This window comes from Eufriesea mexicana, unplaced genomic scaffold (genome assembly GCF_001483705.2).
Source record: "Eufriesea mexicana isolate 0111107269 unplaced genomic scaffold, ASM148370v2 scaffold492, whole genome shotgun sequence".
Taxonomy (NCBI): Eukaryota; Metazoa; Arthropoda; class Insecta; order Hymenoptera; family Apidae; genus Eufriesea; species Eufriesea mexicana.
The window spans coordinates 691,685-708,753 of record NW_016908641.1 but is presented as its reverse complement, the minus strand read 5'-3'; the positions used below and the strand labels follow the sequence as shown (position 1 = coordinate 708,753).

At 45.3% G+C, this 17,069-nt stretch overlaps 1 protein-coding gene across 3 annotated transcripts in view; it reads left to right on the top strand.

Moving 5' to 3' along the window:
• The window catches only part of LOC108545687 (uncharacterized), a 159,639-nt gene that overhangs the window by 133,055 nt on the left and 9,515 nt on the right, over window positions 1-17,069 (top strand). For all 3 annotated transcript variants that reach the window (XR_001890099.1, XM_017897439.1, XM_017897438.1), the window contains exons 18-20: window positions 3,446-3,609; window positions 5,541-5,742; window positions 16,177-16,556. Coding sequence is in view for 2 of the 3 variants with exons in the window: in XM_017897439.1 (XP_017752928.1) it covers window positions 3,446-3,609; window positions 5,541-5,742; window positions 16,177-16,556 (746 nt within the window). In the remaining variant the exon portion in view is untranslated. The remainder of the gene's footprint in view (window positions 1-3,445; window positions 3,610-5,540; window positions 5,743-16,176; window positions 16,557-17,069) is intronic.

Below are 17,069 nucleotides of genomic sequence, written 5' to 3'. Positions count from 1 at the left end.
CTCTTCCTCCGTCTGCGCCTCCTAGCCTCTCGGCTCACGCACGCCAGCCGTCCACCACTGCTTTTCACGCGTCTCGCCTCTTCGATAGCGTGTCCGGAATCGTTCTATCCGTCGTTTCCTTGTCCACGGATTTGCATCGATTAACGACAGCCGCGAAGAATATCGATTCGCTGCCGCGGACCTTTGCGTCCAATCCGTTTAAGGGGAGCGGTGAAGAGCTGGGTGACGGAGTCGTTCGAGGAGTGTCGCAATCTTTTTCCCAGTCAGACATTTTTATCCTTTCCGAAGGGGTTGAAATTTCACACCGAGGCCGCGAATGATCTCGTTTCAATTTTCTGTTCATCCGTGACACCTTCGCTGGCATGGCGATGATGGCTCAATGACCATATATAGCTATTTTTTGCATTTGTATTTGTTGTGTTTTAACCATGTTTTGGGAATTTGAACGACGAAGATAAACAGCGTCGAATGGAGAATATTAGTATCTTTTGATAATTCCTCGTTTTATTCTGAGAATAATGAAAGTCCTATATAAAGTGCGCGGCTGTCAACGTGTCAAAGAGCCGGAGAATGAATATTTCGGACGTATTCCTTTATCGAGTAACTCGCGTATGAATATATTGATCCTCAGATCAGGGGTACCGATTATATTTCGTGATTTGTCGATCCTCCGAGGGTTCAGTATTCCGTATTCAACGTTATCGTTCCGGCCACTTGTCTCCATGCTTCTTCTCATTCCATTTTCTTAGAGGTTCTTTCGTTTTCCTACCTTCTGATCACTTGACCAGTCGTGGAAGGCTTCGCGTTAATTTCGGGTTCCAAATGAGAATATATTTGTCTCTACGAATGTTATACGATTTTATTGGGCACCAAGGAAAGAATTGAGACGAAAACGAGCGAAATTTTTATTTTACCGTAGAGAAAGAAACACGAAAGCGATGTTAGAAATGTTAGGAATGTCACTCGACGCCAAGTAATGAGAATAAAGATAATTGAAAATGACGCGTGCTACTCCATAAAGTTCGAAGTTTCCACAGAACGCTGGGGGTACGACGAAGCGAATAGTAATGATAAATTAACAAATGGAATACGGAATGTGACGTGTACGTATCGTACAAAGCTAATCTCGACGTCAAATCCTATCAGTGACACCATGACGCTCCACGCTCCTTATGATTTCCCGTTGCAGCCGAGGAGATCCTTTGATTGATGGAGGGCGATGGGAATCTCGAACGAAAGCAAAGTGTCAGCCTTTTATCCGTATCTGCTACCCTATTTGTCACTTCTACCGTGTGCGCAATATTATCGCAATATACATTTTGCATGTATATCACCCTGAGAATATTTTTAAGAAAAATTTACCGAAAACATCTTTCTTCGATTATCATCCAATTTTCCTCGCGAAGTTTGACCATACCCAAAGTTACGTCCTCATACTACTGAACAAGTAGAACCGGACTACGTTCAGACCACGCGCTTTCATCTGTCACCTGAAAACAATCGAAGATTATCGACGAGAAAAGGCGCACGAATATTATTCAAATACGTCTCGTTTTTTAAAAAACGAAGAGCTTCCAACAGCCAGGGTATACTTGCAAAAAGAAATCGATTCGAATTCCGCCAACTCCTTTTGATTAAATAAAAGGTGTACTCCAAGGAAAAATTCGATCGGAATACCTCAGTTCCTCAGGACCAATTATCCAACCGATTTCCCCCCGGTTCAGCCGAGCAGCGAACTTTCAATTTCCAAGGGCCCGAAAGAAACGCGGAGGAGCGATTCGATGGAATTCGAGAGGTCGATCGGCGCGCGATATAAATGCAAGACGGAAACAGTAGTAAAGTCCGTCGTTTCGACGGCAGGAATTACTCGGCTGTACACGAAAGTGGAAACGAAAGGCAGGGGGGGTGGAGATGACCGCAAGGAGAGCAGCTTTACGAGGCTCTCCCGAACTCTGGCGCTCGTCACGCGAGAGAAATGACACGCGGGGCGGGTTGGCAAGAGGGTGGACGAAGCGGAGAAAGCGGAGGGGCCTCTCGTTTTCGTTCTGTTACGGGCTGCGTCGCCGTCGTAAAGCTGGGTTTATTTATGCGGCCCTCGTCGGTCGCCTCCTGCAGTAGGACGACGGAGACGTGACAACGTGACGTGGTTACTCCATCGTCTAGCCCTGGTACAACCCTTATAGTTCGGTTATGTTCTTCCTGACAAACGCACGCTTATTTCGCTCCTGATGCCGACCTGTCTGGCCCCGTGCGCCCCATATCGAAAATAGGACTCGCGAGATGGACGATGCAGATGCGGATGCCGAAATGACAGAGGGAAGTTTATCCCTTGCATCGTGATTTTTTAATTTTAGCTAACCACTGCCACAATGACTTCAGAAATTCTTCGAATTTTCTGTATCTTCACACTGGGCCCATAACCCAAATCGCTGTTTCTAAAACTTTCCTCAAAAATTCTACGTTCAACGTGTTAGCCTTTCAACTGTCAAAACTCGTCTTGACAATTATTTGACCATAACAATTCCAGAAATTCTTCGAATTTTCTTTGTGCTAGTTTTTCAAATTTTGATTAAAAATTCCACATTCAACGTTATCGCTTCAATCGTCAAAACTCGGCTTCGCGATTAGTGTTAAAACGCGTTAGGTATAATTAAGGTGGCGTGTCTCTAATCGTGAGATTTGACACGAAAGAACTCGCTACGAGTTAGACTCGTGATTGCATCACGAAGGTCGAGAGTACCCTAGCTTATATAAGATGCTGTTAATTGGTATTACGCATTAGTATCGTATATATAAACATTAAAAAGATGAAACATTTGCATAAGTATTATGAGAAGCTGAGCAAAAAGACGATACCGACGATCGTATACGTTTCGATTTAGTGGATGTGAATGTCTGGCCCATTAAAAAGATCCGCATGTGCCCATTTTTACGCGCGTGCATGCGATTAGGCTAACCTACTGATCGGTTGCCAATCACAGTCGACCGACTTCTCTTGCGCCGCGTGAAATACTCGGAATGTCGCGATCACACCCAGTTCCTTCCACACAGGCATAGAAGGTCCTCCGTAAAATCTGAGTGTCCAAGTTTGCGAAATAAAATTTTGTCCTCTACGAATCTGGCAATTCGATACACGCGAGTAACATCGATTTACGAGGAAACAATCGAATCCTAATCATCCGAGTCGCCATTGCGATTATTATTCGCGTCAGCAAAGTGGACAGCTGAACTATCGTTCGGTACGGTTCTCCACGCGAATGATAAAGCGTCCTTTGTTCCGGTTGAAAGATATACAGTCGGCTTCCGCTGGTCTACTGCTGTGACCAGTTTATACATCACCCGCAACCCCAAAGCGAGCCCCTGCGCCGCACTCGCAGAGAACGGAGCAATTCGTTCGAGTTAGCCGAAGAAGGCAACCACTAAAAATGTATATTTAATGTTCTAGGCTGAACTGGCTGCGTTAAGGGATCGCAAGGCGGCTATGCTGGCGTTGAACGTCTCGACGCACAGACTGATCACCGATCTAGGTGGCTCCGCCTCGTTGATCTTCACGGCGCTAAAGGACGGCGTGGCGGATCTGTATCGCGTCTGGGACGAGACTTTCCAAAAGTGAGTATCGCGAAACATTCCTCCAATTATTTCTCCGAACGAGAAATAATTGCTGTTCTCCCAAAAATGATCGAAGGTACCGAAGTGTAAAGGTATCATCGGGATTGTTATAAATAATTCGAAGACGCTGAAGAATGATTCAAAAATTCGTAAACTTGGAAGAAATTAAGAAAAGGAGAAATATCGAACGCTTGGGAAGCTATGAAAGGATTGACAGTTAAATCTCCACTGCCGTTTTCAACGTGCCAAAGAAGAGTCGTGGAAGAAAGGAAATTAGGTGGTCGAATAGCGCGATTAGGCGCTTAACGACATTTACAATTCCTCGAGGTCTTCCTTGTTCGAGAGATTGTCTTTGCACACGGAGAGGGTACGAGGTTATCGAGTTTCGGAGCGCGTGGAATAGCTGGTTTAGGATCATTGACTGACCGTTCGCTGGTCGACGTGTGACGTTGGGCAAATATTATGAGAGGCAATGAAGCCTCCAAAGCAAATACAGCGGGAACCATGGACACCATAGGTACCGGCAACGAGGGCCCAAATCTTTGGGATTTCGACCCGTGTCACGGGATTACTAGTTTTAACCGGGATCGCGAGTTTAATCTTGGATATTTCTAAACCGACCGTCTGTTTCCATGCCTCTATGGCATTAACCATTGTCTCGACCAATTATTATTCGCGATTATTTTTCTATAAAAATTACGATAATCGTTCATCGACTAGTTTTCTTCGCGATGAGCGAATTACAAAATATATCATTCGGCAGAAAAAATGCATTATTTTCTAATTTAAAAATATGCACGCCTATTATTATTACAATCTAGCGATGGTGTTTAAAATCGAAGTAAAGGTTCGCGATTTATTATACGATATCTCGGTATATTAATTATTTCGAAGTCTCCGCGTGTGCAAATATTCGAGCAAAGCGATGCCGTTTGCTCTAAACGCAGGGGCGTTTCTCGGGCAGGTCAAGCAAATTACGGACCTCGAAATTGATACGTGTTGCAAGCGAAAGGCACGCCGCGGTTGCCCAACTCGCGTTTTAATTGCCGTATGAGCACTTGATTCCCCCGTCTGATAGGGGTCTGACCCATGCAAAGGGGTTTACCAGTGACCCACTGGGCTTTTGCAAAGGTCAATCCTATCCCTCGGACGCTCCCCAGGAATTTCTATTCTTTGCACGAGTGCACGCGACTCGGCCGTATAACGTACAAATCGATCCCTGATACCCGACTCTTCATTTTTCCTAGCTAGTCCTACCACCGAGTCGGCCATTCTGTCCTTCCACGTCTTTTCTCTTAACCTTTATATACGCGTATAATTTACTTTCAATCCAATAGCAAAATTTGATCTCGACTTATTCCAATTCCTTCCCCCTTTCTTTCCTTTTTCCTGTCAAAAGGAAGGAATCTTTTCAATCGCACGCCAATGCGAAAAATAAGCGAGAGCGGTCTTCCTGGTTTCATTGGACGGAGCGAGCCTAGGGCGCTAGGATTGACCTAAAGTGTTTCTATTTGCCGATGCCGGGATCGGGGAGATTCGCTAATAATTTCACGCCTTACTGTTTGCCGAGAGGCTTTGCCCTCGTTCCACTTTTTATTGTGTTGACCCGACTCGCGATTTTTCCATTCAATTTCGCAGCTTTCGCCGATTCCTGGGAATAGCCGGTGTTTGTCGAGCCTCGCGAGAGGCCATTGCGCGAAGGAAAAAGGGTGCATCCTAGATTACGTCTAGGTAATCGGAATTCTCTTTTAGCGACTTGTCCCAACGATATCTTCGTTCTACTAGCGAGACTTAGAACCGGAACGTTACGTATTCTCGATTCAAAGCAGGTATACGAAGATTCCGGATGTGAAACCTGAGCAGATTCCCCTGGCAAATCCAGTCGCCTGGATCCCCACCTGTAATAACCTTCTATGAACCGTATTTTACAGGGGCAATCAACAATTGTGCGCTCTGCAAGCTGTCCAGCAGTTCAGTATACGCTTGGCGGAGCTTCAGTGCGCGTTGCGGAGGGATAAGGACACCCTTGCAGTTTTGGACGTGGCCCTACAGGCTGGAGCCACTTCCGAGGTTGCTTCGTCTGTTCGTCACGTCGCCAGGCTATTATCCGAGAAACAAGACATCAGTTGTCAGGTGAGATGGCTTGTGTTACATTGAAAAGGCCAGGGAATTTCACCTCGGTGGTATAAATAATGACATTTGCTATTATTTCGCTCGCCTCTTGATACCCTTCTCCTCTAACGTCCTATTCTCAATTTATTAAGTAACGAGTAATTCGAATGCATGGAAAACTGACAAATGGATATTTTAAACTATAACTGAGACAACTGATCTCGTTTGTAAATTCTTGAATCGTAATTTGTTCGTAATTGTTCCGATCAATTTAATGATATCGAATATCGGATTTAAGAATTCCGATTAATTGCAGAAAATTGAATATCGAATTAAGAATATCGAATTTAAGAATTCCGGTTAATCGAAGAAAATTGAATATCGGATTTAAGAATTCCGATTAATCGAAGAAAATCGAATATTGGATTAGGGACATCGAATTTAAGAATTCCGATTAATTGTAGAAAATCGAATATCGGATTAAGGATATCGAATATAAGAATTCCGATTAATTACAGAAAATTGAATATCGAATTAAGAATATCGAATTTAAGAATTCCGGTTAATCGAAGGAAATCGAATATTGGATTAAGAATAGCGGATTTAAGGATTCTGATTAATCGAAGAAAATTGAATATCGAATTAAGAATATCGAATTTAAGAATTCCGATTAATCGAAGAAAATCGAACATCGAATTAAGGACATCAAATTTAAGAATTCCGATTAATCGAAGAAAATCGAATATTGGATTAAGAATATGGGATTTGAGGATCCCGATTAATCGAAGAAAATGGAATATCGGATTTTTGAGATCTCGTTGAGGAATAAGAACGTTCCATGTGTCTGTGTAAAATTGAAGGAATTAGCGATTAGAACGAGAGATTAGTTAAATTTAACCGTGCGTTCGTTGCACTTTCGCGGATGCAGCTAATCGTTGGAGGTTTTTGCGAAAGGCTCTGTTCTAGAGTATCATCGGATGCATGGAATGACGCGTCGTAAGCGTTGCGTGAACGAGTGAGGTCGGTAATCGTGGAAAATGGACAATAAAATTTTTCAGTGCCGCTTGAGGAGCGTCGAAAGTGATTCCGCTAAAGCGGAGAATATATCTTAAGGTTTTATTTCACGAACACCTGCATCTCGCTGACGATCTACGAAAACGCGTGAACAGTTATTAGAAATTCAACGTGTATCTATTTCACATCATCCCGTGTACTAGTTCTAACCTGTTCATCGACAAAAATATTTTTCCACGCGATTGGAAACGCGATTTAAAAGGAAATTAGTCAAACCGAGACCTCGCGTTTCGCTCGTTGCGATTCGCTACATTCCCTGCAAACGGAGACTTCTTGGCTATAGGAAGCCAGCAACTAAAGCTTCCCAGCCACGAAGTTAACGACCTCTTGGCAGTAACGTGAAAAGAAATCCCGGATAGATTTAAATGAATTAATTAATTACATTTACTTCGAGTTGTACAATTGCATCCTCTGAAATTTAACTTTGAAGTGACGACGTATATCAAATTGATGTCAAGTCACCGCTATTGATACGGAGTCAATGTGACTTCACGTTACCACTAGTCCTATGAAAATATTGGCCATCACTCGAAGGTTAAAACGAAGAGACAATCGTCCTGTATAACCTAAACTTAGGTACCAATGATACCGATGACTATGGTCACCTAACGTCTAACACGATACGCTGACAGCGACTTTAATCGCTCTTTAAAATTCCCCATTCATCCCTAACACCTTTTGGTAAAGCGGAGTAAATCCTTCGGTCGAGGTTACCTCGCAGCGCGAGAAGACGCACTGACGCACTGACGCACGAGACGGCCGCGTCGGAAGGGTTAATAACGCCCCTAGAGCCTCAACTAGCAACCTAGTCCTCGGTTTCTCGCGAGCACACTGTAGACCCTCATTTAAGAGATACAATGTATCGGGCGGCAACGCAACACGTGCGTCGAGCAGAGAGTTACCCTTTGTAGAAAATTGAGCCCGATCGATAGGACGAGTCGCGATCGAATCGAATATTACTCGATTCCATTACCGCGTACGTGTACGTCTGTTACGTGTGACGATTAGAGGCATTGAAACGGCTAAAGAGAAGGAATCGAGAGGCGGCCAAGGGCCGCTAAGTGCTCGCCGACCGAGCGTTTTGCATCGTGATCCACGTCTCCGCTTGGATAATGGCCAACCTCGGGTCCAGTCGGGGTCTCTTCCACCCTTTTCCTACCTCCATCGCGTCTTTTCTTCTTTATTTCGTTCCTCGGACCTATTACCGTTTTCACCGGAACTCCACCGTGTCTCCTTCTCCCGTTCCGTTGATCCTTGCGCGAGAATGCTTCGAAATTTTCTTCCACCATTTTCCAGCGTGAATTTCGCTTGACGTTAATTCCGGGGCATTCTTTCGCGTGGTTCACGAGTGTCGGAGTTCTCGAAATTCGAAATTATATAATTATTATATATGTTGTTTAAATTGCAATCAATTTCTGCTAATTCGATGTAGAATTCGTGTAATTCCCTAGATGGAATTTTCGTTGCAACCCCTGCGCGTGATCATAAGCAACGAATCGCGATCGCTATCGACAGCCATCGACAGTGGAAGCAACGAAATCGTTGCTAAATCGTTTAGCCGATATTCCCACGGTATCCTTGATTTTCAATCGGTTAGATAGCTGCTAGCAATTATTCAACGTCCTTGGATGGGGTAACGGTTCCCGTGGGTATCACTTGTGTGCATAAAACCATTTCCCCGCTTAGATTGCCTGAGCGGAAGAACTCTGGGGATACGGCTCTCCTAAGGAAAGCGAGATTATAAGGCGAATCATGTTTATTGGTTCGTCTTCTGCTCCGCGAAGAAGCTTCTTTCGCAACTCTCTGTTTTTCCTCCAAAACCCGACGCTCAAGGGTCTTCTCTCGGAGGGATCGAGAAGCCGTATTCGCTGGGTACAAATTTCTTCGCTCCGAAGAAGCGTCAAAGAAATTCTATAACACGCCTTTCCTTTCGTTATAAATTTCCCTAACCATTACTTTTCCATCGTTTCTTCGAAAATTTCTAATCCATTATACCCACGAGTCTTGCGCGAACGCACGTACTGTGCGTTCGAGAAAAGAAGACGGTGTGTTTACATCCTTCGTTTACACTCCCATGATCACAGGCAGTGACGTTTCACTGATGATCTTCGTCACCGTTTTCGGTGATAGCCAATAACGATCACTCCTTGTGATCAAGGGAATGTCGGTGAAGTTAATCGGTCGTGAGGATGTAAACACACTGGTGCCTTCCTTTTCTCGAAGTTGCAGTACATTACTCGTTACCCCTCTGTAGCACCATGTGCCTTGCAAATCGTACGCTGTCTTCTTATTTCGTCGTTATACTAACTCTCGATATCTATTCGCGATAATTACCTATTCTATTGTAATAAACTTCGGACAAGTGAGTCTGACGTAAGTTTTGTCACGACAGAAACGAAGAAAATCGCTCAGTTGATTACGCGCTACCCTTAATCGCGTGTCGCTTTTAATTTCGAATTGCAAAACAGAAAGACTGTCTCGATAAGCCTGAACTGCTGGCACCAGTTCCAAACCAGAATCGGCTTAATCTCGACGCGTTCACCCGGCGAAGAAACGAGGAGCAACAATAAGGAAGCGGATGGCAGGAATGGAAGAACGCGCGAGTAATAAGTGGAGCAATCACGCGGAACCAGTTATTCTAATCGCGTAGCGGGAAGGGAGAAAAAAATGAGCGACGTCGACGTGGAAATATCGCGTGGCGGGCGGCACGTTTGCCTGACAAGCGGAACACGGCCAGGCCAATCGGAAGTCGTGATAACAAACCTGCCACCTGCTTCACCTCGAGCTACTTTTCTCCTTAAGTCCATAAAAGCGCGCAGCCAACGCGAGCCCGACCTTGCCAACAGACTTACTCTATATGCAAATGCAAGACGGATATGGTGGAAATAGGGGGATGCGATGGCGTTTAACCGAAACACGATATCGACAAGTGTCATCTGTCAAACGTACCCTCTAATCTGACCCCCGGCTTTTCCCTCCTCGCGACTCCTTCCGCAAACTGCCACTATTTATACGCCGTTTTCTCTTCTTGCTCGACAATTTCCGTTTCGCGCCAATGTTATTAAAAGTTTTCCGAGAAGAACTTTACCGATCCTTTCTAATGATAATATTTATAAATAATTAGTTACAATTATCGCACAGTAACGCGTATTATAATACCAGTCAAAGCTTCTATAATACGGTTAATTTCTTTCGTGTCGTATGAAAGACGCGTTAAGCAGAATTTTCAACCGATAGGAATCAGAGGTACAGTGAATGCGAACGAGGAATATAGTTCGTGTTACTGTAATAGTAATGCGAAGAATCGACTTTGATCTCTGTATCTAGGAAAATTTGAGAAATTGCTTATATACCTCTTCTACGCCTGATACCTTTCCTGATCGATCGTCGTTTTTCCCAACGACCTACAAAAATTCTACCATTTTCCTCTCATCGAATCCCCGGCAAACGAAGCAACGTGGCAGCCAGCCGCGAAAGCAAAAGGGAAAGCGACAGAGGACGAAGCCGTTGCCTTCGCAACTTGCAATTGTCCCCGCGCTTATTTCGCCTGTCGGGAAGACGTATGGCTCGCGACGCGATATTTTCACCCTAACAAAGACTGCGAGGAGGCCTGCTCCTCGCAGCAACCCTCGCGAAGGCTAGCAGCAGTCCTGCAGCCGTTCTTCCGTTTCCGGCGCGCACTCGAACCGCCGTCAGGACCGAATAATCCGCTCGGTTCCGTCGATCTACGACACTCGTGGGGGTAATTTCATGCACGCGACGTTACGTCTCGTTTTCGTTCTTTCTTTCTCCTCTACCCGGTACGACCCTTTAACAGGGACCAGGCGCGTCTCGGCGCGTCTCGGCGCTCGACAAAGTGCTCCGCGTTAAGAGTCTCGCTTTCCTCGTCCCTTCCGAACGCTCGTGTCTCTCGGTGGTCGCTGCTACTCGCGAGGATAAGACCGGAGGAACGGATAATGGCAGGAGGAATTCCGATTGGAGCGATAAAACGTACAGGGGCGGCGCGAGATATGGAACGGTAATAGTTCCACCGCTACTACCGATTCTGCTTCGATTTATTTCTATGCCCGAAGCCCCTACGCGATTAATTGTAATTTTCTGCCTCTTCTAGAAATTCTTATAGAATTTTGCAAGAGGATTGTGTCGTTGGGGATGACAGGGGTCTCTGAACCTAATCTCGAATTTATCAGTTGGTGGTATCCAGACTTTGGGTTACACTGTCTTCTTAATCCCCTTGCCTTGCCATTTAAGTTTGGATTGAGCGTGTTATAGTCAAGAGCAAGGTTGGTCACGCGTCGAGGAATCTCGTTGAAACACGTCGAAGAATAACGCGTAATCGAGTAAGACGGCGACGAAAACTAACCACGTGTCTGACCCGTGATGTCCGCGTTGAACCCTATCTACGCACCACGTGCCTCATACGTCACACTCGTATTCGGACCGATTTAATTACCATACTCCCAATATTAAACCGTCCAAAATTCACCCAAAAATTAAGCATATTATATTCAAGCTCTTACCTTATCGCGTGCGTTGCGACGAGGCGTGCCACAGCGAACAGCAGGCTCGGTCACGGCACATCGCGGAATCTCGTCCGAACGCGTCGAACAATAACACGGAACTGAAACATAAAGGCATCGACGGAAATTCACCACGAGCCTGTTATTTACATTCAGCTCATCTACAAGCCACGCGCCTCTTACCTAGGACACTCGTGTTTTGCTCGAATTCCTAGCTACGAGTCTCGCATAATATTCTAAACGGTGTCGATTCTTTCCCATCGTGCGACTCGAATTTATATATCTGTGACGAGTTATTTTGATTCTCGCGCATTCGATGTACCGATAAAAATATCCCGGTTCGTACAATTATGTACGATTACCACGAAATCACCTCTTAGACACCCTAACTTCGATCTATCACCGATTAGAAGCTCGCGTTGATCTGATTGTCATCCAACGGAGGTTACCCAACGATAACCCCGTGGATTCGTTTCCGAGACTTCGTGCACGAGGTCCGTTTAATCTGTCAGCTATGGGAAACTCGCATTGTTGCGCGTTTATAACCGCAAACGAGAGCAAACATCGTTTCCGCGGAGCGAACGTTAAATTCACCGGGCTACCGTTGGCCCGGCGAGAAATCCATAAATTTTGATAGGCATTAAATAAAATATTAGCGAATGGGAAGGCGGATCGGAGACGGTTGCGGAGGGAGGACGAGTTTTAGGATCACACACGAGTCACCGTTGCGAAGCGGCGTTGGCTACCTCAGAACCAGCGACTCCCTAGGGAGCCCGGATCGTTAATCGCCCGAACGATTCCCTTTCGGCTCACGTACGGGAATGGCCCGTGGAATCAGCGTAAAAATACAAATTTAATATCGCTGCCGGAACGGTCGACTGACCAGTTGTAGCCGGCGGATATACCGGTGTCGACGAGCGCCACTTTCTACGTGGGCTAGAGATTAAGAGGTTGGGGTCGGTTGATTAGCACTTCCGGTGAAGCGGACCGAGTACGAGACTTCCAACGGATTGTTTGCTTACCGAATTTTCGCAAGTCTTCCTTTTTATCGCGCTCTATGCCTTTCTTTTCCGTTTAGATCCTTTCAACGACTGGAATGTCTTCCATCGACCGTCGTGACCGATTGTTCCTTATTTTTATTCGCTAAAAATTGCCATCCCTGTCCTGTGGGTACCTATTTCTGCAAGTCTTGTGCGAAATTCGTTTCCATTTTCTTATTCTCAATTTTTACGTGTAGAAATTGGGAACGACCGAATGAAGTGGAAGATAGTGGAACACAGGGGGTTAATCATTTTTATAGTCATAATCGTTTTATAGTGATCTGCGTCTTGGCGATACGTTACAGTGCAGACATTCTCGTTTACCGGAACAACGACGGATTAAATGTGGCATTTAAATAAACCACCACGGTAAATCACGGTAATTTTCTAACTTCCTGATAATAACACACGCGAGCACCTGCAACGTTCGCGTTTATCGGAAAAATTTGCAACGTCCGAAGAGGTAACGGAGAACATTCATTTAAAGAGGAGAAGTTGCCTCGAGGATCCGAGCTAACCGCAAATTTATGTAACGCGATATCTCGAATTAACAGGAGACAGGAAAAATTGCCCGACTCGTTGCTCGCCCAATTATCTCCGTAATACCCAGTTTTACTTTTCACGTGCAATAACTCAAGGCTCGCTTTTAGTCCCTTGACTAAAGTTGGCGAACCTTCCTCGGGGTTCACCTCCAACGTTACTCCGTCCGGGACACCGACGCCCGATTTTATCGCGCGTCCCTCTCCTCCTCTCACTGGCTGCCCTTTAGATCGTTACATTAGTTTCATTCCCGTCGCCAAGTCCTAATTTTAAGCGGCGATCGAATTAGATCCTGTCTAATTATAAGTTCCGATAGAAACAATTCGCGAGCCCGACTGACAGCGCTACATCATCGAGATGCGAGATTCTACGTTATGTATCGATGATCCACTCGCGATCGACTATGAAGGAACTCGGGAACAGGAACTAGAGATTAAAGAGACTTGGTGTCCGTGGAAAAATTCGTGAACACCCGATAAGTATTTCTAAGGGTACTCCGAGGCACTCGGTATCCCCTGAAGAGCTCGAGGAAACCATATTTGTAAAATTCGGAAATATTTTCTTCGCATCTCGAAGAAGTCTTAAAGATACTCTGCTGTACTCGCGAAAATATTCCATTAAATATTTTTAACTAGAGACCTAATACTCGGTATCCGTGGAAAAATTCGCGTACACCCGATAAGTATTTCCAAGGGTACTCCGAGGCACTCGGTATCCCCTGAAGAGCTCGAGGAAACCATATTTGTAAAATTCGGAAATATTTTCTTCGCATCTCGAAGAAGTCTTAAAGATACTCTGCTGTACTCGCGAAAATATTCCATTAAATATTTTTAACTAGAGACCTAATACTCGGTATCCGTGGAAAAATTCGCGTACACCCGATAAGTATTTCCAAGGGTATTCCGAGGCACTCGGTATCCCCTGAAGAGGTCGAGGAAACCATATTTGTAAAATTCGGAAATATTTTCTTCGCATCTCGAAGAAGACTTAAAGATACTCTGCTATGCTCGCAAAAATATTCCATTAAATATTTCATTAACGCGCGAGAGAATACCACTGTCAATATCCATGGAAAATAAGAGAAAGAGTAACCGATTCCTCGCACCCGCTACAGCTGCCACGAGAGCACTTGGTCGATGCCTGAACAGCCAAAATTCGCGAGTATCTTCAAAGGAACTTGGAATATTATACCATGGTCTGCCACTTGCTGCCAAAACGAACTCGGAAGAAACTCTGCCGATACCTGCGGAATCGAACCCTTCGTTCGATACCTCGATATCGAATGTTCGACCTCACCCTCTATTCGCCTAGATGACACGCGATATATTCCAAGGTTAGCCATCGAGAAGCAGAAAAGAGGGAGAGAGAGAGAAAGAGAGCATGGCCCTGTTACCACGACGCCCTACTACACCGGAAATAAGGAATTCTCGCAGTTTTCTTCTACGTGATTGGTCCTTCGGGCAACGTGGATTCCGACTCGAGACTCACTTCGTACCTACTATCCGTTATACAAGAGTATACCGACTTATATATAGGTTAGGTTGAAGGTTGCTACTTGGTATGCGGATCGCGCTTTTCATTACCGGAGGCTCTCCCTACCCCCATCCACAGTTCTCCCTCTCCTCCTCGCCCCGTCGCTGCAACAGCCTAAACCAACCCTCTCCTTCTTCCGCCCTTCTACCCCCGTTCGCCTTTTCCACCCCCTTTCACCCTTTTTGCTCCCGCGTCTTCGTCCCTGTCTCGCAATCCTCCGCACCCTGCCACTTTTTTCTTATTATTACCGCTGCTGTCTGCTATCAAACGTTTCGTGTCGCGGCCTGCGATCTTCCCTTTCCGTACATCTTCCTCCTTCTTCCTTTTTTCCTTCCTCTTATTTTATTTTAGCTCGTTGTTTTCCGCCGCGGAGGTAATAAGTTCGTATCGGAATTGGAATAGCTACGTGATGCGGCGATACGTGTCGCGACTAATGGGGGTTGTCAGCGACCTGGATGGGTGCCGAAGAGGCGACGTTATGGCTGGTGTTCGAGTTACATTATTAATTTACTTCGATTTCCGTTCGAGCTTCTACAGCCTTCTTCGGCGTTGAACTTGCGCACGATTTTCGGTGCTAGATACAACTATTTTGGCAAAGGAGCTACCTAAATTTATATTTCTCTTTACATTTATCGGGAATAAAGACTGATCCTGCGAATTAGGCTTAACCCTTTCAACCCTCGTATACTAGACAGGCGATTGTTATTCTACGTTCGTCATATCGGGGAAAATATGGAAAATGTTTGATATTGTCTGGTGGTATTAAATGTTCGTAAAAATCGGGAGAAATTATAAGGAATCGTTCGAGTTGACATCGTACGCCCCTGCGAATTCCGTCTGCTTTCTTTCTTTCGCTCACCCCATCTCCGCCTCTTCCTCCTCCGTATAATCGTCTTATATGCCTTCCGGTTGCCCGGCGGCAATAACCAACACTGGATTATGCAATATTCGATATCATATTCTCCCGGGGTGTATTTATACCTATCAGCATGCCGTGATCTAATCAGTGGCGCGGTTTAAGCACATCCTTTCGTGATTTTCCCCGTAATCGATCGGCAGAAAAATTTGGGACAACGTCGGGTTTTCAAGCGAACGGCAGATAATTTCATTATTCCGGGAATAATTAATCGCGCTGTGAAAAGTTCGTTCGATATTCACCCGGATAGTTCTATTAATCACAGAGGACGCAGCATTCTCAAAAATGGCGTTAAAATTTTTAATTCCAGAAGAGTAACCGATCAAAGTACCTTCGATACATAGGAGACATCGATCACCCATTATGCCATCTATTATTTATATTTATCTCCGTTTATAAAAATGACAGAAATTCTTACGTATCCACCATTCGTTTTCTCTCGGAACGAAAATAATGGAAAAGGTAGGGAAATATTTCAAAAATATATCGTAGATTTCACCGCAGCGGAATTACACTGTCGCGCATATTACGGTATTCGTCTGTACAGTTATACACAAACGTAAAGTAACCTCGCGTTGCTCGAAAAGAAAAAATCAATGCAAATTTAACCCGCTCGAACCCCGGAGAGTACATAACAGTACATATCGCGTAGATATACCACCGCGATGTAACCCGCTTACGTAAGCGGCGTGCAAAGCGACCGAGAGCTGTGCGGAACCGCAGCAGAGGCCACCTATCGGAGGCAGGAGCGCGAAAGAATGCAACAGAAGCAACAGCCGAGAGGTTGGATCGTTGGAACGAAGGCCGACGACTCGATTCGTTCCTGTTTCAGAACGGCACGGTGCTGAAAGACACGACAACGGAGGAAGTGAGCAGCGGGGCGACGACGAAATTCGGCGACTCGTCGCCGATCAGTCTGACGCAGGAAGGCGGCTCGCTGTCCGACAGCGGCATCTCCGACAGCGGAAGCGAGCAGGAGCTGAGCGAACGGGAGCGAAGATTGGCCGCCCTTCGTCGGCTCACCCGTAGCCTGGAGAGCCAGCTTGCGCCCGGAAGCGAGGCGCTCGTCGAGCTTCTGAAACGCGTCGAGGACGCGGAAACGGAGCTCCGGGACCTTCAGAAGCAGTGCAGGGAGCTGATCGTACGCACCGCTGCCAGCGTCGAGGCGAGGGCCGTCAAACGGACGAGTAGTCAGGTCCACCATTGTGCCGAGTGAGTAGCATTTTTTCCTCTTTCCCCTATTTTCATACCTGCTTTTCTTCTTCGCGTCCCTTTCATTTCGATAAATCTTGATTTTTCATCCCAATTGCTGACACATTTGCCTCTCCACTTGTGAAATTCCGATTTAACTGTTGCGTTTGTCATAGTTCGAAAGTGTAAGTTTCGACGGTGAGAAATTACAAATTATTTTAGATTCATTCGAGAAATGTTATCCCGAATAGATTATGTCCTCCTCGAGCCTGGATGAAACGGTTTCGCGACGTTGACTGAATTTGGTATGGAAGTTGGAATAGTCTCAGTTGTCGAGATTATTTAGGTGACATGTCATTGATTTTAGGTCGTTAGTCTAGACATCATAGAGACATTTGTAAAATTTCATTGTCGTGAAATAATTTATGGTTTTTACACTTAGAAATATTTTTACAGAAGCTTCGTTCGTTGCTTAAATGGTACCATAACATTGGCTATTTTGTGACAAATAAAATAGTTAATAATGATACGAAG